The sequence below is a fragment of the Erithacus rubecula genome, assembly GCF_903797595.1.
Source record: "Erithacus rubecula genome assembly, chromosome: Z".
In the NCBI taxonomy this organism is placed as follows: domain Eukaryota; kingdom Metazoa; phylum Chordata; class Aves; order Passeriformes; family Muscicapidae; genus Erithacus; species Erithacus rubecula.
Genome location: NC_136661.1, coordinates 31301394 through 31320348, shown reverse-complemented (window position 1 = coordinate 31320348; position 18955 = coordinate 31301394). Strand labels below are relative to the sequence as shown.

At 46.5% G+C, this 18955-nt stretch overlaps 1 protein-coding gene across 2 annotated transcripts in view; it reads left to right on the top strand.

Annotated features, from left to right (window-relative positions):
• The window catches only part of MYO5B (myosin VB), a 154939-nt gene that overhangs the window by 56818 nt on the left and 79166 nt on the right, over positions 1-18955 (top strand). For both annotated transcript variants that reach the window (XM_079330329.1, XM_079330328.1), the window contains exons 5-11: positions 983-1139; positions 2969-3112; positions 5029-5110; positions 8253-8360; positions 10219-10328; positions 12615-12880; positions 17856-17937. In XM_079330329.1, coding sequence (XP_079186455.1) covers positions 983-1139; positions 2969-3112; positions 5029-5110; positions 8253-8360; positions 10219-10328; positions 12615-12880; positions 17856-17937 — 949 coding nt within the window. The remainder of the gene's footprint in view (positions 1-982; positions 1140-2968; positions 3113-5028; positions 5111-8252; positions 8361-10218; positions 10329-12614; positions 12881-17855; positions 17938-18955) is intronic.

Sequence of the window (18955 nt, the reverse complement as noted above, 5' to 3'; positions counted from 1 at the left end):
GGCTGTTGTGGTGTGTAAGAAATTTGCTTCACAGAGACTCAGGATGGAGGAGGCAGCAGTGCTTCATGCAGGGGTTCAGTTCCTGCTGTCTCTGCAGGCCTCTGGAGATGTTCAGTGTCCTTCATGTTTTCTCTGGGAAGTGTCACAGTTGTCCTGGTTTGAAGGACAGGTGTCTGTCAATAAAGGCAGAAGCTTCTCTTTGAAATGGAAAATGTAAACCCCCTTCCTCCAAATTATTATTATAATTTGGAAATTAAGGGGCTCTCAGGCAAAGATAGAGGAATTAGGAATAACAGTTCTTTACTAGGAAAATTAAAAGAGAAATAGAAATATTACAAAGAACAATCCCAAACCCTGCCAGAGTCAGAATCCAAGCTGGCACAGTCAGTCAGTCAGGGTGGTGGCACAGTCCCATTCCATGGTGCTGCATCCTCCTGCAGGGGCAGATGTGGCTCAGCTGGAGCAGTGCTCCTGGAGAAGGTGCAGTTTCCTCTGAAGCTCCAGGGATGATGTGGAAAGGTCTGGCTTTCCTCTGGAATCCAGTGGAAAGAAGGTGCCTTGGTGTCCCAAATGTCAGTTTTTCTCTGGGTAGGAAAGGCTTGGCTCCTGCCCTGGCTGAAGCATCTCCCAGTGGGATGATGGAATTTTATCAGCCATGCCCTGGGACTCAGTGGCCATGAACAGGAGATATCTCCTGGAGGGAGGATGGGCTGTGGGAAGATAAAGATGATTGCCCAGCTGGTTTAAAGATGGCCCATTAGCAGAGAGTATGTGCCAGGAGATCAGGGGCACTGCCCCACCCAGCTTCAGCAGATGGGGACAGAATTCACATTTCTGTCCACACCAACCAAGCAAAGCATTATTGACTGTTACTTTTGCAATCCACAAGAAACCCACGAGTGTTTGTAACAGCAGGGTGAGCATGCAACGCTTAGCTTAGACAAACTGAGCTTTTATTAACTTTTCTGCTGTGGCTGCCCAGGGATGAGAAGAACCAGTCCATCATCGTGAGCGGGGAGTCGGGGGCGGGCAAGACGGTCTCTGCCAAGTACGCCATGCGCTTCTTCACCACCGTCGGCGGCTCCGCCAGCAACACCAACATCGAGGCCAAAGTCCTGGCCTCCAGCCCCATCATGGAGGTAAAACCTGCTCCCTGCCTCTGCCCTGCTTGCACTGATTGCTCTGTCTCTCTGGGAACCCCCAGGGATTTGTGAGGCAGGTCTGATTTACAGCGTCCTGGAGCTGGGCTGGGATGCAGAGATGCACCAACAGCCTGATTTAGAACACCCCAATTGTACCTTAAAGATGAGTCTGAGTATCCTCAGCACATCTCCAGGAGCTGGGCTTGGATATGGCTCCAGAATGGAGAACCCAAGCAGTGCAGCTGGCACTGTTAGTGTTTTATGCACTGTTAGTGTTTTATCATCTTCCTCCTTCGTCACTGCATGGTTCCCCCTAATCTCCTCCCTTTGTAGGACAAATACGGAATAGAAAATAAATCTGTGTGAGAAATAGAAAAGAATAGAAATAGAATAGAAAATAGAACAGAAAAGAATCTGAGATGTTAAAATTAATTTAGATTTTTATTAGTTTTCTGTTGCTATCAATCATGTATTGGCCTCTTCCCCTGGGCAGCAGCAACAGGACAAAAGGACGTAGTCTTAAGATGTGCCAAGAAAGGTTTAGGCTGGACATTAGGAGGAATTTCCTTATGGAAAGGGTGGTCAGGCATTGGAAGGGGCTGTCCAGGGAGGTGTTGGAGTCCCCATCCCTGGAGGGGTCCAGGGAAGGGCTGGATGTGGCACTCAGAGCTCTGGGCTGGTTACAAGGTGAGGATTGGGCACAGCTGGGACTGAGAGGGATTTTCCATCCTGGCTGATCTGTTGGGATGTTGATATTGGAGAATGAGCCTCATTATAGGGAAATCCCTGCTCTGAAGGAAAAGAATTCTTATAAATACAAAATAAAGGGAAAAAGCAGCTTTGTTTCCTTTTACTGAAGCCAGATGCTAAAAATAAATGTCTGCGTGCCTAAAATCCCATTTCCCAACAGATTTTGGAGTCCTGAAATACCTTCAGTTGGTTTTGGGTTTTTCCAAAGTCCATGAAGCACTTCAGGCTCGTGTGATCTTTTCAAGGCAGGAGCCAGCAGTGCTGCTTTAGTGGAGTGTGGTGCTGTCCTGTGCTTAACCTTAGGCTTGGCTCAGCCTTTAGGGAAGTTTCCCATCCTGGTGTTTCGTGCCAAAATTGGTAGACAGAGAGGTGGTGGCTGGTCCAGGGTGATGCACAGCTGGTTTTCTGCAGATTTGCTCCTGACAGCTTGCTCCTTTCCTCACCCATCTGCCTCTGAGAAATGCAGCTGCAATACCAGGGGGCACTTAAAACCGTCTAAGAAAAAAAATTCATAGTGCACACCATTCTTCTATATGACCCCAGAATTTTATTGCTCTAATTTCCCTGCCTCTGTTCAGTCCTGGCTGTAATTTCTAAGTGCTGAGGCCAGGCAACCTGCCTGTCTTTATTGGAAATTGATGAGAACATTGCCTATGCAGAAAAAAACATAAAAGAAAACTGCCAGGTTTGCAGAAAAACCCTGAGTTAAATAGACTTGTGGGGGAAGGAAACCCATCCAGGGAAGGTGCTGGTGTTTGACTGTGAGCAAAGGTGGGAGCATCCTATAAGGCTCAGCATTGTTCAGGCTTTTGGGTTGCAATAATTTATTTGCTGTACAAATAATCATCATTGCTGTTTGTATGCTTTTTTTCTTCTATAAAAACCCTGGAGAAATCACATTTTCAGTAAGGAGCCCTTCCCCACAGTCACACTGTTCCTCTGGCTTCTGCATCTGGGAGGGGGTTTTCCTCAAATCCTGTGACTGTTTATGTAACACTGATTGGAAATCGAAGTGTTTAAAAAAAATGCAAAAATTAAATTAAAATTTAATGTTTGATTCTGTTTGTTTTATGCAGGCCATTGCAAATGCTAAAACAACAAGGAATGACAACAGCAGCCGCTTTGGGAAATACATTGAGATTGGCTTTGATAAAAAATACCACATCATTGGTGCCAACATGAGGACGTACCTGCTGGAAAAATCTCGGGTTGTGTTTCAGGTGAGGAGCTGTGGGGCTTTTTCCTTTCTTTATTTTGGGTGCTGTATTCCAGGAATTCAATAGTCTGGGTATTTTCTGTGGGTTAAAAATAAATAAATAAATAAATCTTTATAAGTGGAACCATAGAGTCATTTAGTTATATCCATTTATAAGTGGAACCATAGAGTCATCCCCAGCACTGCCATGCCCATCACAGAATCGTCATCCTGGAAGAGTTTGGGTTGGAAGGGATTTTAAAGATCACCTCATTTCACCCCCTGCCATGGCAAGGACACCTTCCACTGTCCCAAATTGCTCCAATTCCCATCCAGCCTGGCCCTGGGCACTGCCAGGGATGCAGGGGCAGCCACAGCTGCTCTGGGCACCCTGTGCCAGCCCTGCCCACCCTCCCAGCCAGCAATTCCTCCCCAAAATCCAATTTAAACCTACTCTCTGTCAATGGAAAGCTGTTCCCCCTTGTGCTGTCCCTCCATGCTCTTGTGCAATGTCCCCAAGTGCCACTTCCATGGCTTTTAAACCCCTCCAGGGACTGCCCTGGGCAGCTGTGACAGGGCTGGACAGCTCTTTCCATAAAGAAATCCTAATAGCCAAACTAAACCTCCCCTAGCACAATTCCAGGCTCTGTCCCCTTGTCCTGTCACTTTCTTGGTGGACACAGCTCTTTGGACTCAGTATTGGAGCTTTTTGTGATTCCAGCCTGATGAGCCTCGTGCTGGGCTGAGGTTGTACCTGGGAGAGCTGTTAGAAAGCCAGGAGAACAAACTGGCAGCAGTGCTCAGTTTTGGAGACTCAGTTTTGGAGACTCAGTTTTGGAGACTCAGGGGCAGGAGAGGGGTGACAAGGCTGGTGTCTCTGCCACAGCACATCCCTTGGGTTTCTTGTGCTGGCTTAGGAGAGGCTTCCTTGGCTTCTGCTTGGGATGCAGATCAGGAGCTACTGCAAAAATTTTGTCCTTACCCAAAAAAAAGAGTGCCCTAGCTACATAAATCTTAAAAAACTGACAACTTTGAGAAAGCCATGAAGAGCACACCACCTTGTTTTACATTACTGTGGGTTTGCAGCTCTGTGCTTGCTGCTTCATTTAAGGTTATTCCAGAGAGGGATAAAATGTGGGAGGCAATACAGAATTTTTACTTTTCTTTGCCAGATGGGCAACACAGAATTTTTACTTTCTTTGCCAGATGTGCAATACAGAATGTTTACTTTTTCTTGCCAGATGGGCAATACAGAATTTTTATTTTCTTTGCCAGATGTGCAATACAGAATTTTTACTTTTTCTTGCCAGATGTGCAACACAGAATTTTTATTTTCTTTGCCAGATGTGCAACACAGAATTTTTACTTTCTTTGCCAGATGTGCAACACAGAATGTTTACTTTTTTTTGCCTGGTGGGCAATACAGAATTTTTACTTTCTTTGCCAGATGGGCAATACAGAATTTTTATTTTCTTTGCCAGATGGGCAATACAGAATTTTTACTTTCTTTGCCAGATGGGCAATACAGAATTTTTACTTTAGTTGCCAGATGGGCAACACAGAATTTTTACTTTAGTTGCCAGATGTGCAATACAGAATTTTTACTTTCTTTGCCAGATGGGCAATACAGAATTTTTACTTTAGTTGCCAGATGTGCAACACAGAATTTTAACTTTTTTGCCAGATGTGCAATACAGGTTTTTAACTTTTTTTGCCAGATGTGCAATACAGGTTTTTAACTTTCTTTGCCAGTGTGTGTGGGTCAGGCTGGGAACCTCCATTCTCCCAGGTGGCAAGGAAAGCATCCTTGTGCTGGTGTCCCTGTGGGTCTGGGAGATGGGAGGCAGGGGATGGCACTGGGGTGTCCCTGGGCTCAGGGGGCAGCAGTGTGGGGGTGGGAGCTCTGCTCTGTGCCCCTGGTAACTCAGCATTTCCCTGCAGGCAGAGGATGAACGCAACTACCACATCTTCTACCAGCTCTGTGCCTCCTCAAGCCTTCCAGAATTCAAAGACCTCGGGCTCAGTAAGTCCCTGGCTGGGTCTGGGGGTGGCTGGAGGATGTGGGGGGGTCACTGCAGGTCCCTGTGTGTGCCCAGGCACTGGAGGAGGGCAGGGAGATGGGACTGAAAGGTTTGTGCTGCTGGGTGGGGCACAGGTTTGCTCACCCCCTCACCAGGGATGTGGCAATTTGGGTGAGGGTGGGGAGACCCTGGCAGTGCCCAGAGCAGCTGTAGCTGCCCCTGGATCCCTGGCAGTGCCCAGGGCTGGGTTGGATGGAGCTTGGAGCAACCTGGAACAGTGGAAGGTGTCTCTTTAAAAGTCCCTTCCTTTGTGATTCCATGGTTTTGTAAAAATCAGCAGCAGAGCTGCAGTGCAAATCCATTTCTGTGGTATATTCCAGCTGGTGCAGGGAGATCATGTGTTAATATTGTACCAGCCTTGCATAAAGTGTGTGTTTTAAACCAAATGTGAGTGTGGGCTGCTCTGGCCAGTGTCCTGGCAGGAGGGGTTTTGTCCTTGGAATTCTTTATGTTTCTCTTTATTTAAAGGCTAACTCCTGGGATGGGCTGGTTTTTTTTTTACTCAGGATTTGCAGCAAAACCTCTGTAGAGCACCTGGTTCACAGGGTTTGCACTTGCAGCAGGTGGCACAGGGCTGAATTTTAATTATTCTTTCATCTTGAACATTTGCTGTTGCTTAGAGAGAAAAGCAAGGTTCAAACCAGGCTTTTACCTATTTTGAGTAGTGAGCAAGGCAGGTTCTGATCCCACCACAGGCTCTTGCAGAAGTTGCCATGTGGAATGGCAGATGAGGAGAGGGGCTTTCAGTTTCTAGGCGGTTCTGAGCTTGTCTCAGTGACCTTTTGGGTCACTGCAGGCACATTGACCACACAGAGCACATCCCATGGACCATTTTCAAGAGCTCATGCCATGCCTGTGTGCTTCATTTTTAATAACATGCCCTGGGTAACGATGATGCTTGCTGACATCTTAAAATTCAGACACAAATCATTTCAGCTCCATCTGGGAGATGAGTTGACGTGTGAGAGCTCCAGCTGTGAAACCACTGCTCTCTTTTTGGGAGCATGTGGATCAGGGGAAGTGCCAGTCCTACCCATCACAGCTCTCTAAAAGCATCCTCTGCGTTTGTGGTGACTGGACTGGAGGCTGAGAGGTTTTTCTGTTTTGTGCTCTTGTGGCTCTCAGCATCTCAGGGATGAGTGTGATGGCAGCAGCTGGCAGTGCAGGAGGAGTGGGTGCCAGGGCCATTAGCCTGCAAGAAAGCCTTTTTGGGGCCATTTCTAATCAAAATTTGGTGCCAGTGCCTGCCAGTCTCCTGCTGCTCTCGGTGGCACTTTGCATTTGTCACAGCGCGCACAGGTATGCAAAGGGTGCTGGATAAGAAGCTCTTTCCAAAGGTGGAGGTGTGTGTCCATGGTGTTTCCTGCCCTCTCACTTGCTGAAAAGCACCTCCCCAGAGTGTGTGTCAGGTGTGTCAGTGGGGACAGGCAGGTGGCTCCTGAGTTGCTCCTCTTTGAGCCTTGGCCCTGGGATTGCTGCTGCTGGGTGGTCTGTGGGTGCAGAGCTGCACAGTTCACTTGTTTTTATTTCTTTTGAGTGATGTTTCTCATTTCCAGCTTTGCCTTGGATTTACTGGCTTGCTTGAAGATGACTAGTCAGAACTCAGATTTATTTCCTGAGTGTGAGCTGTACTTACCTGTCAACCTTGTCTTCCCAAGGCTTGTACAAAACAAGAGGTTTCTTGATGTGAAAATCCACTTTTTATTTATTACTCATGGAGGAGGATGTATTTTTTTCCATATAAAAAACAGGAGCTATTGCTTCTCCTTTGGGCCTTGCACATACAAAGAATTGTTATTACTTCCTTTTATGTTGCAAGATGCTGAAAAACAAAAAAAGAGTCTCTAAACATACATGAACTCAGCACAGCAAACCAGTGTTGGCTTCAGTCAGAGTGATCCTAAAGGCTTAATTGTAAACTAGAAAGTAAATATTTGACTTTAAATGGTGATGTGCAATGCAAGTGCCTTTTGAAGTGTGGTGTCCAGCCTAATGATGCCTGGGCAGTGGTGCAAGGCAGGAATGTGTTTTATTTGTTTGCAATGAATCAAAGGGCTGGCGTGGTCATTAAAATAATTACAGAGATCTTGAAATGTTCAGATTGGAGTCAGTTGTACCAGAGATGACTTGAGGCAGAGGCAGATCCCAGTTTAAGGTTGAAAACTGATGCCCTGGCTGCATCTCTCAAGGTGATGTGGAACACACCAAGCTGTGAGTGTGAGCTCCTGTTGTGCTGGGGGACCAGGAGGGGCATTGTCTGCCTGACCCCAATCAGCATTTCCTGCCCCTTGTCCCTGGTGCTCCAGCAATGAGTGGAATTGCCAAAATCTCCGGGTCACGGGGCTTTATATGCCAAAAATAATTAAATGGTTTTATTTACAGACAGCTAATGCAGAAGCCTGTGGGGGTGCCTGGGGAGGGATGAGGAGTTCTGGTGGCAATTTGAGTTAAGAAAGGTGCAGATTGCAGTGTTTTTAAAGGTTACCACTAGGCTGGCGTGGTACACAGCAGGCTTTTTCTCTACATTCATGATGCTTGGGAAATATGTTTGTCTGTGTTAATGGGTGGGTTTTGGCTGATGACTCCTCCTCAGTTCAAAAAGAGATACCTTTCAGCCTCCACAGGTTTTAGTGGTGTCATCCTGGAGTTATTTTGCTACAGCACAGGTGTTAAAGTGGTGTAATGCAGGTGCCCTGAGCCACTCTCCATTCCCTTTGCTCCCAAGGATTAAGGCTCTGTGTAGAAAAGGTGTTAAAGAGCCTGAATCAGCCATGGATGTGCCAAACAGCACGAGGCATTACTGAAAGCAGCATTTGGAATGTTCTTCCCCCATGTGATGATCTGTTCCTAGAATCCCAGGCACACTACAGCACTGCCCTGGCTGAACTTGCTGTGCAGGGGGAGAGGTTCCATCACTGCAAGGAGCAGCTGCAGCCCCTTACCAAGGCTCTGCTCCATCCACTGTGCTTCAGGGGACACAGGTGCCCTTCAGGGCTGGGGGACAGAGATCCCAGTGGGGTTCTGGGGACTGGCTGCTGCTGGTGTGTGCTCACTGACGTGTTTCTCCTCTCCCTTCTCTCCTAGCATGTGCTGAAGACTTTTTCTACACTTCTCAGGGAGGGGACACGTCCATTGATGGTGTGGATGATGCTGCTGACTTTGAGAAAACCAGGCATGCCTTCACCCTGCTTGGTAAGGGACTGATCTGCTCAAATCCTGCACAGCAGAAGTCTTTCCCAATTGTTTTCAGTGTTTTGCCTGAATTACAATGTTCCTGTTGACCTAGTTGGCTTTACTTTGTGCTTTAGTAGGAGGTACAGCAGTGTCCCTAGTCTGTGAAGCAGCAGTGAAATGGAGAAGGATGCTGAATTTAAGGGAAACTTGAACCATTCTGAAGCCAAAGCAGGCTGCAGTATTGAATTGCTATTTTTCACCCTGTTTACAAGCAGGAAAAGAGCTGTTACTCTGCAGTTGAGGCTGTGTTGTGGTTGAGGGTGATGTCACTTCTTGGATCAGAGTAGCTGATTCCTGGAAATAATGAGCAGAGTGCATCCCTGCTGTGCAGAGCCCACGCCTGCCTGGCAGCTGCAGGAGCTGTGTCCAGCCCTGTGCCTGCAGCAGAGCTCTTTGGGAGGAAAAAACTGATCTGGAAGGGAAAACGTGGCCAGTTTATTTATCTGAAACCAAGGCTTGTTCCATTCCACAGGCTGGGAGAGGAGCTCATGATGTTCAGAGTGAAATCCCCTGACCAGCTCTGCCTGCAGTGGGTGGGGGGACTCACTGTGAGCTGTACAACTGCAATAGTTTCCCCCAAAATTTGTCCTCTTTTTGTTTTAGATGGGCCTCATCTCTTTCTCTTTGGGGTCTTGTCTTTACCCTCCTCTTCTTCAGCTTGTGTTACTTCTGTTAACTATTCAAAAAATGCGATCCCTGGTTGCTCCAGACTTGTCCACAGGACTGTAATCCCCAGAGAACTCTCTCCCCATCCCCTTGGCATGTGGGGTCTCTCTTTCCTTCCCAGTCCCTTCTCTGGCTCCCCAGATCTCTCCTTGCTGGTCCCTGGGAATCCCTGTGAGAGCATCTTCCTCCTGGGCCTGTCTGATGATGATTTTCTGTTCTTCACGTGCTCCTCTGCTTTTCCTTGTTTTCCTTCAGTGGTTTCCTTCCTTAAATCACCCCTACAGTTTCCAGTCTTGCCTTTTTGTGTGTAATAAGAAGTCAAATTTGTCTGCAAAGCCCCAGTCCTGGCCAGGCTTAACTCCAGTTTCAAGTAAGAGCAGAACATTGCTCCTTTCAGTAACCTTGAAACATTTCTCACTGTGCTGATAACAGAAATGTCCCGAGAGAGAGAAAGGGAAGCTCTGGATAATTCAGAAACCAGCAGGTGATGTCTCAGACCTTGGGTGGATAATTAGGGCACCAGCCCTGAACACAAAAGGGACACAGAAACCCAGCTGGGATGTTAAAAAAATGCAAGATACAGCAAGAAGGCCATGTGCAGGCTGCTGCTGAGCAAAGCCCCTGCTGGGAATGCCTGTAAAGAAAAATAGATAAGGCAATATATAAATGAAATATTTAAGGCAATAACATCTTGCACCCCCCAGTAAAGACCTTGTGGAGATGGGGATGGTAAGGCAGAACTCCCCATCACCTCCCTGCTGCATCCAGCTGTGCCACCAGTGTGGAGGCGTTGTGCAGGGCTTTAATTTTCCCTCCTTTCTGTGGGACTTTGGCAGTAATTTGTAATTTCTGTGCTCTGGTTGTCAGCAGACTGTGATGAGAGACAAGCAGCTCCTTGTTCTGTGAAGGCTGCAGAGCCCCTATAACTCTGATCCTGTTTGATCACTGTGGAGCAGCATCCTTGGGTTTGTGTGTATTAAACCCATCCGTGCTAAAATTGAGAGTTTATGGTGTGTTTATCAGCAGAAGCCTCATGATTCTGAAAACCAATTGCCTCGGAAGGAAATCAAACACTGCGAGCGCCTTCAAATAGACTTGAAACCATGTTTCATTTTCCCTTGTTGCAATCAGCCATCAATTGTTCCCGCAGGAGTGAAGGAGTCTCATCAGATGACCATTTTTAGGATAATTGCTGCCATTCTGCACCTGGGGAACTTGGAAATCCAAGGGGAGAGAGATGGGGAAGCCTGCAGCGTGTCGGTAGGTCACCCCCAGAAGGGAGCTTGGTGTGCTGGGGGCTCAGCCCATGTTCATGAGCACAGCTGCACTTTTGTGTCACCTTTGGGAGAAATACCTTTTCCTCCTTGTTTTCTTGGCCTTTTTTTGAAAGCACACCAGGAGTTCCTAGTTGCTTTGTTTATTATTGCTGGGAAATAATGCACTATTCCCTCTCTGTACCCAGCCTGTAAGCAAGATGGTTCAAAAATTGCTTTCATCCCTCACATCCCAACCCACATTTAACTCTTCCTGCTTCCTCAGAATTCCCACTGTGGGGTCTTGGGGACTTGTGCCACTGATGGTGACAGCAGCACAAGGTGTGATGCTTTACAACCACTTTGCTCCAGGCAAAGCTACAGAGCTGCTGCTTGTAATGTGGCCAAAGGAGCCCTGCATGGTTAATTAGCAAAAATAAATAACACTAAAGGTGCCTTAGAGGTGGTTTTTCTGTTTCTGTGTTTGTTCAGAGGTGGGGAAAAGTAAAGCAATTATATGGAAAATACTGTCCTGTAAATTATCACTGAATCCCAGGCTGAGTAGTTTTTTTCTAATTAAAGTATTAAAAGGGTTCTGCACATGCTTTAGTGTTACCCTCGAGATAATGTGGTGTTCAATGAGTGAGATGCTGGGGGTGGTTTATTTGATATTTGGCAACATGGATGTGTGAAAGCTGCCTGCTTCAATGTTGACTTCAGTTAATGAAGTTTATATTGTTTAATTACCTACAAATGCAATTGCAAGGTATTGAATCAATTCTGGTACAACCTTGACTCTGTGGTCAAAAAGGTATCATAGCAATAAAACACCCTAGAATTTTTGTAAGATGCTCTTTTTTTCTCTATTCCTAGCTCCATCCAGAATTCCTAAGTACACTTACCTATCTGGAAACAATTTGTTCCCCATAGATATGTATTATTACACACAGGAAGGGGAAATTGTTTTCTCATTTTCCAAAAGGCAATGCTGTTATCTGACCATAATCGAGACTCAGAACTGCTTTGTCTTAATTTCAGAGGGGAGGGAATTACTTTGCATTAAAGAAAGTGAAGTTCATGTTTCATTTTATTAATTGTGCAAAGCCTAAGCCCTTCTGGTGGTGCATGATTTATAATTTTGTCAGTTCAGGATGGAGTTATTTTGTAAAAGGGAATGGCATACCCTAAGGTTTAGTCTGAGGCATAATCACAGTTGCTCTGTGGGAAAGTGTAATTGCAGCTCGAAGAAGAGTGAAGTGGGGAATAATTTTTTCTGTGGAAATCTGCTCTTTGGGAGAGCTGAGAGCTCAAGGATAACCAGAGCAGGGCCAAGCCTTGGTACCACCATCAGGGCTCTGTGTGAGCTGTGCCACCCCTTCCACAAGCATGAGTGTCACTGGATGGATGGGTGTCACTCCTTTTCCATTGCAGTGACACAGCTTTCCCTAGACAGCTGTGAAAAGCTGCCATTCCTTGTGCAGATCTGCAAATTTGGGTGTTAAAATGTCAATTTGGGGTGCCACCAACCTAGCAGGGTATAATGGTTTGAAAGTAAAACCAGTGAGGGACTCCAAGTCAGAACAATTTAATAGTAAAAAAAAAAAAGAGAAAAATAAAGTACATGTAATAGTACAATAGGGAAAAAAAATAAACCACTGACAGTCAGAATACAACCTGACACCCTGCTAGTTAGGGTGGTGGCAGCAGTGCAGATGAAGTGGTTTTGTTGAAGTAGTGATCCTGTAGAAAGGTCTGGTAGCTCTTATCCTCTGGAAACCAGTGGATAAGGGCTGGCTTGCTGTTCCAAATCTCAGTTTTTCTCTGGGTAGGAAAGGCTTGGCTCCTCCCCCTGGCTGGAGCATCTCCCAGTGGGATGATGGAATTTTATCAGTCATGCACTGGGACTCAATGGCCATGAACAGGAGATATCTCCTGGCTGTAGAAAGGATAAAGAACATTGCCCCACCTGGTTTTTAACACTTGGCTCATTAGCAGAGGATATCTCCCACAGAGACAATAATCACTGCTCCACCTGGTTTTTGTCACTTGGCCCATTAGCAGAAGATACCTACCACAGAGACAATAATCACTGCCCCACCTGGTTTCAGCAGATGGTGATAGAATACAAACTTTTGGGCACATCTTTACTTTGTAACCTAGGGCACAGTGATACTGTACAGAACCTGTAACTACAAATTTAACACCTTCCCTATCCTACTCCATTAAACCCCACCCAAACCAGCATGCTGGGTCTTTAAAGACAAGCTGACTTTGCTTCTGTCCCCCCTGCCAGAGCGAGGACGAGCACCTGAGCAGCTTCTGCAGCCTGCTGGGTGTGGAGCACAGCCAGATGCAGCACTGGCTCTGCCACCGCAAGCTGGTCACCACGGCCGAGACCTTGGTGAAGAGCATGACCCTGCACCAGGTGGAAAACGCCAGGAACGCCCTGGCCAAGCACATCTACGCCCAGCTCTTCACCTGGATCGTGCAGCACATCAACATGGCCCTGCACAGCACCGTGAGGCAGCACTCCTTCATCGGGGTGCTCGACATCTACGGGTACCACCCCCGCAGCTGCTCCTCCCCACTTCCCCTCCTTGCAAACTGCACTCGCTGATTTGGCTGGTGGCAGGTGATGGGGGGAGTACAAAAGAGCATAAAAAAGTGCTGTGTGGCTTGCAGTTTGGGTCCTTCAGAGTGTGCAGCTGTCAGCACAGAATGGTGCATGCGGGTCTGTGTGAGCACTGGGTTCTGGGGTTTACCTCCCTCAACTTTCCCATCTGGGGTTTACCTCCCTCACCCTTTCCATTTGGGGTTTCTGTCTCCCTCACCCTTTCCATCTGGGGTTTACCTCCCTCAACTTTCCCATCTGGGGTTTACCTCCATCATCCATCTCATCTGGGGTTTATCTCCCTCACCCTTCCCATTTGGGGTTTCTGTCTCACTCACCCTTCCCATTTGGGGTTTCTGTCTCACTCACCCTTCCCATCTGGGGTTTACCTCCCTGATCCTTCCCATCTGAGGTTTACCTCCCTCATCCTTCTCATATGGGGTTTATCTCCCTTACCCTTCCCATTTGGGGTTTACCTCCTTCACCCTTCCCATCTGAGGTTTCTGTCTCCTGTGCTGTTTAAAACAACCTTTAAGATGAGCTGGGGTAAAGGTGCTTCTGGGGAGACCAGACTGCCTCATCCTGCTGTGGGGTTTGAGGACACTGCTTTACTCCATTTCTGTAGCCACTGCTGCAGGCAGTGAGAGCTTTCAGAGGAGCTTGGGAACCTGTGGTGGGGACGTAAGGTGCAAAAAGCTCTTGCAAGGCTTCCAGCCTGCACCCTCAGGGGCAGTGAGCTGCTTTAAAATTGTTCTGGGTTCCTGTTACTGCCTGGTTTGTCATCCTGGTGCTTGAGTGGTGCTAGAAGAGGGGTATGAGAGATGACTGAGTTCATTTTAGCTGAATTGCTGCAAAGAAACAGAAGATGGAAGGGAAAAGAAGGGATTCTGTCAGTTGTGGGGTGGAAAAGGAAAGAGGTCTTGTGGGTTTTTTCCATTTTTTCAGCATCATTTTCTTTTTTGTGCGTGTGCCTCTGGTCAGCAAGGGCAAGAGACAAGATCCAGGTGGCCCAGACAGGTCCATGCAGCAGGTCCATGCCAGGCCAGGTTGGACAGCACTTGGAGCAGCCTGGGACACTGAAAAGTGTCCCTGCATTGGGGACTGAATGACCTTAAAAGGTCCTTGCAGCCCAAAACCCTTCTGGGACTCTGTGGCTCTCAGTGGGACAGCAGTGGCCTCCTGCTCTCCCCGAGTACATTAAGGTGCAGAATTGCTCCTGTTTTGGAGGGGAAGGTGGAAAGCACAAGTTGCAGCTGTTCCAGGAACCAGTCCCTAACCCTGGGCAGTTGCTGTGTCCAAATTCTGTGTCCCCTGAAGGTCTGACAGCTCTAGGAGAGCCTCAAGTTCAGAGTGAAATCCTGCCAAAGCAGGTCTGGATCAGAACAAAAAATCAGTGTGACTTTAGGGCTACAGCACCTACACAGGTGCTGGAACTGGGTCTTGTATATGAACCCTGCCAGGAGGTTTCTACAGCTTCTGGTTTTGGGGTGTTGTTTTTGACATCTACTGGACAACTACAGCAGCAGGAAAGATGTCAGGAAGTGCTGGAGCACCAGTGCAGCCCCACTGGGTGCTGATCTCCATCAATAACTGCTGAAACATGGCAAGGTTTGCAGGAGCACTGCTGCCAAGGATGATAACAATACAGTTCTGTTTGGTCTGTCATCTCTCTGGTATGCAAGTTTCTGGGCTCTTTTGGGAAGATCTTAAATGTGGCACAGTCTGGTTCAAAGGCTGTATGAGGCAGAGGAGCTGTTTCCCATCTCTGTCCCTACAAACAGGAGTTTCTGCAGGCTGCAGTGTGATAAATAAGGCTTGAGATGGAGCCCTGTGTGTGATGGGGGGTCCATACAGAAAACTGGATGCCTGAGTTAGAGGATCAGACTTTCAGAAACCTGAATGAAAGGAGACTTGAGGATAAGGCTCATGAAAGATTAAGCTGGGCTTGAAAATCTGTTAGTGTGGAAGAAAAACCTCCTGTGTGTCACGTCCAGTGCATGGGCCAGCAGATGCTTTCACAGCCCTGGTGACAGCAGCAGGGTTTTCCACAAGGACCTGCAGGTCCTGTGAAGAGGCAGATTTGCAGGGGAAGGTGTGCATGCTCTTGGCTGAAATGCTTGTAGGAGTCTGGTGTCCTAAAGTGACCATAAATCCCTTTTGTGAATGGGTGTTGCTGTCTCAATTAACAGTAATTAACAGTGTGGAAGGAGTATGGTGATGATGTGGGTGGTCAGTGATGATATCCTAACTGAACTTTAAAGTGGTTTGATTCTCCTAACTCACGTGTTTTCTGAGTTTTCAGTGCATTTTTCTACCACTTTATTTTTTTTTTTTTTTTTTTTTTACCTCAAATGGATTATTTTTTTTTCCTTTCCTTTGGGAGAGGGATTGAGCTGGAAAGGCAGGGAGCCTGCAGCTAGATTCACAGCACACCCTTGGCATCCTCAGAGCAGGCAGGACTCTCCCTGTGGGTGGGATTTCTAGGGCTGGAATCCAAACAGAGGATGCAGAAGCTGTAGGTTCTTCTTCCAACTTTCTAATGCTGGCTTTGCATCCTAAACTCTCTGTTGACGCTGAGGTGAGAGGGTGCAGTGCTGAAAGCATTTCTGTATTTACTGAAATGGTGTTATTTGCTGTAGCAAGTGCTGAAGGCAGCAGAAGGGTGGATTCATGTGGCACTCCTGGAATTGGGGATGCTTTGTTCTCCCCACTTGTTTGCCATGTGAAGTGTGAACACCCAGGCAACCAGCTGTGTGCTGGACTTATACATGAAGTTTAAATATTTTAATGCAAACCTTGGTGCTGCAGAGGACTTAGGAGAGACCAGAAGCAGCAGAAAAACCAAAATACATCATTTTCCCCTTGAAAATCTGCTTTCAAGTGCTGCCCCCAAGCTGGATGTGCCTTCCAGGGAGCCACTGTGATGGGCTGGAATGGTGAATATGCTTTTTTCCCCCCCACCAAATTACAGAACTAAACTGAGCAGAGACCAAACAGGCAGTGTTTTGCTTTGCCCATCAGGATGCTGCCTCTGAGCAGGTAGAGTACACGTGTAGGGCTGGAGACTAATCTGCTTTGCCAATTAGCAAATGGTGCTAGTAGAGTCCCTGGATTAGCAACTCAATGGGCTCTGCCTTGGAGCTGGAGTTGCCCAGCAGCTCTGCCCCTGGCTGGCACTGGCTAGGAGGGTTCATGAGTCACATCTGGAGTCTTGGAAGGGGAGAAGTTTCTACTCTGATTTATTTTCCTCCTGCCCTCGTTGCCTTTTCCCACCGAGCTCACTGTGCCATCTGTGCTTTAATTAAGCCTTTTCTTGCCATATTGCTGTGACCATGAGCCTGCAGAGGCTGGTATTTCCAAGGAGTCCTGGGATGTCACAGTCCTTGAGTTGCAGGAGCTGGAGGCACTGATTCACTCAGGCACACACAGTGGGAGCTCTCCAAGGACACTTTCATCACTGAGAGCCAGGCCACTTCTTTAATGTAAACACTTGCTGTCCCAGGCACCAGATCCTTTTGCATTAAAGGCTGCAAAGCCCAATTTTTGGGAAGGGGATTAAGCATCCTCTGCTTGGCACAGGTGGCAGCAGCTGTGGGGACAGTGCCGGGCAGGCAGAAGGGAAAGCAAATTTCCTCAAGGACTGTGGGGGTGATAAAAGCACAAAACCAGCTCCTCCCTCCCTTTCCCCTTTTCCTTTTCCCATTTGGCATTGCATTTCCCCAGGGACACTGGCATTTTGTGTGCTGATGGCATTGTCACCTGGAAGTTCCCTGGGAATAACTGAGTAACAGCAGGGTAGTCCTCAGGAAGTGGCAGATTATTTTGAGGAAGAGGGGTTGGAAGGAAAAGGGCTTCATTTATCCAGTGTTTAAAGACTGTTCTGCCAGCTCCTGCAGTGCCTATTACCCACACAATTATTTAGTCACATATTTATCATTACAGCAGCTTTCTCACTGAACACAGGAAGCCTTCCCACTTCTCCCCTTGGTTTAATCCTTACAGTCATGTGCCAAAGACTTTATTTTCCCCCTTCCCCCTTCCAACTGTGCCTTAAAAATAGAAATATAAAACACATAATTCCCACTGGTAGCTCAAAATACCCTCTTTAAGAGTTTTTAAGAGCAAGCCTGGCTCCCTGTGCCTGTCCCTGGGTGTTGTGTGTTTCAGCCTCAGGGGCTCTGCTGGCTCCCTGCTCCTTACCTGTAGTTTGTGCTACTAAAACTGCATATTTTTTTCCTTTCCAATTGTGACTAAGAAGCTATTTTTGTGCCTGTTTTGGAGTGATCTGTGGCAGGGTAGGATAATGTTTTGGTGTGGAAGTCCTGGGTCACTGAGTCCAGCACCAAGCTCCCTCTAAGGAATGTGGTATTGGAGCTGAAATCACCATTTTTCTCCTTCTCCCTTCCAGAAGTTGCTTACTCACGTGTGTCTAATTTTTGTGCTAACAGGGATGCAGCACAGAAGCTATAATTACAAATTTAATACCTTCTTTTTCTGCTCTATTAAATCCCATTAAAAATAGCACGCCGGGTCTTTTAAGACAGCAGCTACTGTTTCTTCACCACCTTTGCAGTGAATGTATTTGGACTTAATATTTCATAATATTTTTCCCCAGGAGGAGCAGTTACATTTCTTGTCTCAGACAGAGCTGGTGGGCAGGAAGCTGCTGTCGTGCCAGATGTCTTATTTGTGGGTAGCAGCAGGGACTTCTTGAATCCCTTGAGTTGTGCCAAGGAGAAGGAGATGTTTTGGGGACAAAAGTATAAATCTGGGATAGGAGGAATGGAAGGGATGGTTGAGTGACTGGTGCTCCCCATCACACAGATGATACTGATGCAGGAAAAATAAAAATAAAAAATAAAAAAAATTTAAAAAAATGGAGACAAAGCAACGCCTAATACTGATTTATTCATTGCTTTGCAGGTTTGAAACTTTTGAAGTGAACAGCTTTGAACAGTTCTGTATCAACTATGCCAATGAAAAGCTCCAGCAGCAGTTCAACTCGGTAAGGTCAGCTTGGAAAGGTTCCATAAAACCCAGCAGAAAATGTAACAAGGCAGGATTGTTGTGTCTGGCTTCTGCCTAATGGCATTTACCTGCAGCCTGGACACATCCTGTGCATCCCTGGGATGCCTCCCTCCCAGACACTTCACTGCAGTGGTTCCAGAATATTCCTACCAAGTTGGAAAATGTTGCTTAGCTGATGTGTAAACTTGATCCTGGAAATGGATTTGCATGTGGTTTGTGCTAAGGCTCGTGTATTGCTCTGAATAAGTATGTAATTTGCCTTTTTCTTGGTGCTGTTTCAATCCTGAAACAAAGCCTGGATGGTCTCATGCTGATTTCCAGTGTGAATTAAAATAATTTATGGGTGTGGAAACCTTTCCATTAAGCGTGGCTTAAACCTGTGAGATGAAAAGTCTGTATTAAACAGGAGGATTGGAAACACCCCCCACTTTTCACTTGGACATGCCTCACAAAACCCAGAAACTTCCCTATTTTATTAGAAACAATTTACCTTCACTGGAAATGGAACCTGTAAGGAGTTGTGTTCTGCTTCAGTTATAAGTAGGGAAAAAAATACTATTAATTTCAGGGTACAGGGGAAAACTTGTTAGGTTTGAGCATTTAAGTGCTGCAGATTAGTTTGGCAGTTTGAAACCATATCATATGCATGGACATGAACATTTGCAGTCTATCTGATGCATCAGATAGATCGCTGCTGCTGAAAATGAGAAGTAAATTATGGATTATATTTGCACTATTCATATCTTACTTGGTATGTCTAACTATCACTTCTGAAGCTTATAAATTCAAGCTCCAAGATGACAAGTTTGAAGAGATTTTAAAAAGCTGTCTTTGAAGGGAAAAAAAAAAAAGTGCATTTGAAAAATCATTTTTTAATATGCTTTAGAGTATCTCAGAAATAGCCAGAGACAATTTATCAGCTTGGGCAGAGGTCTGAGATGCATAAGCCATGCAAGGATTTTTTTTGTTTTACTACTTTTTTTTTTTTTCTTTTC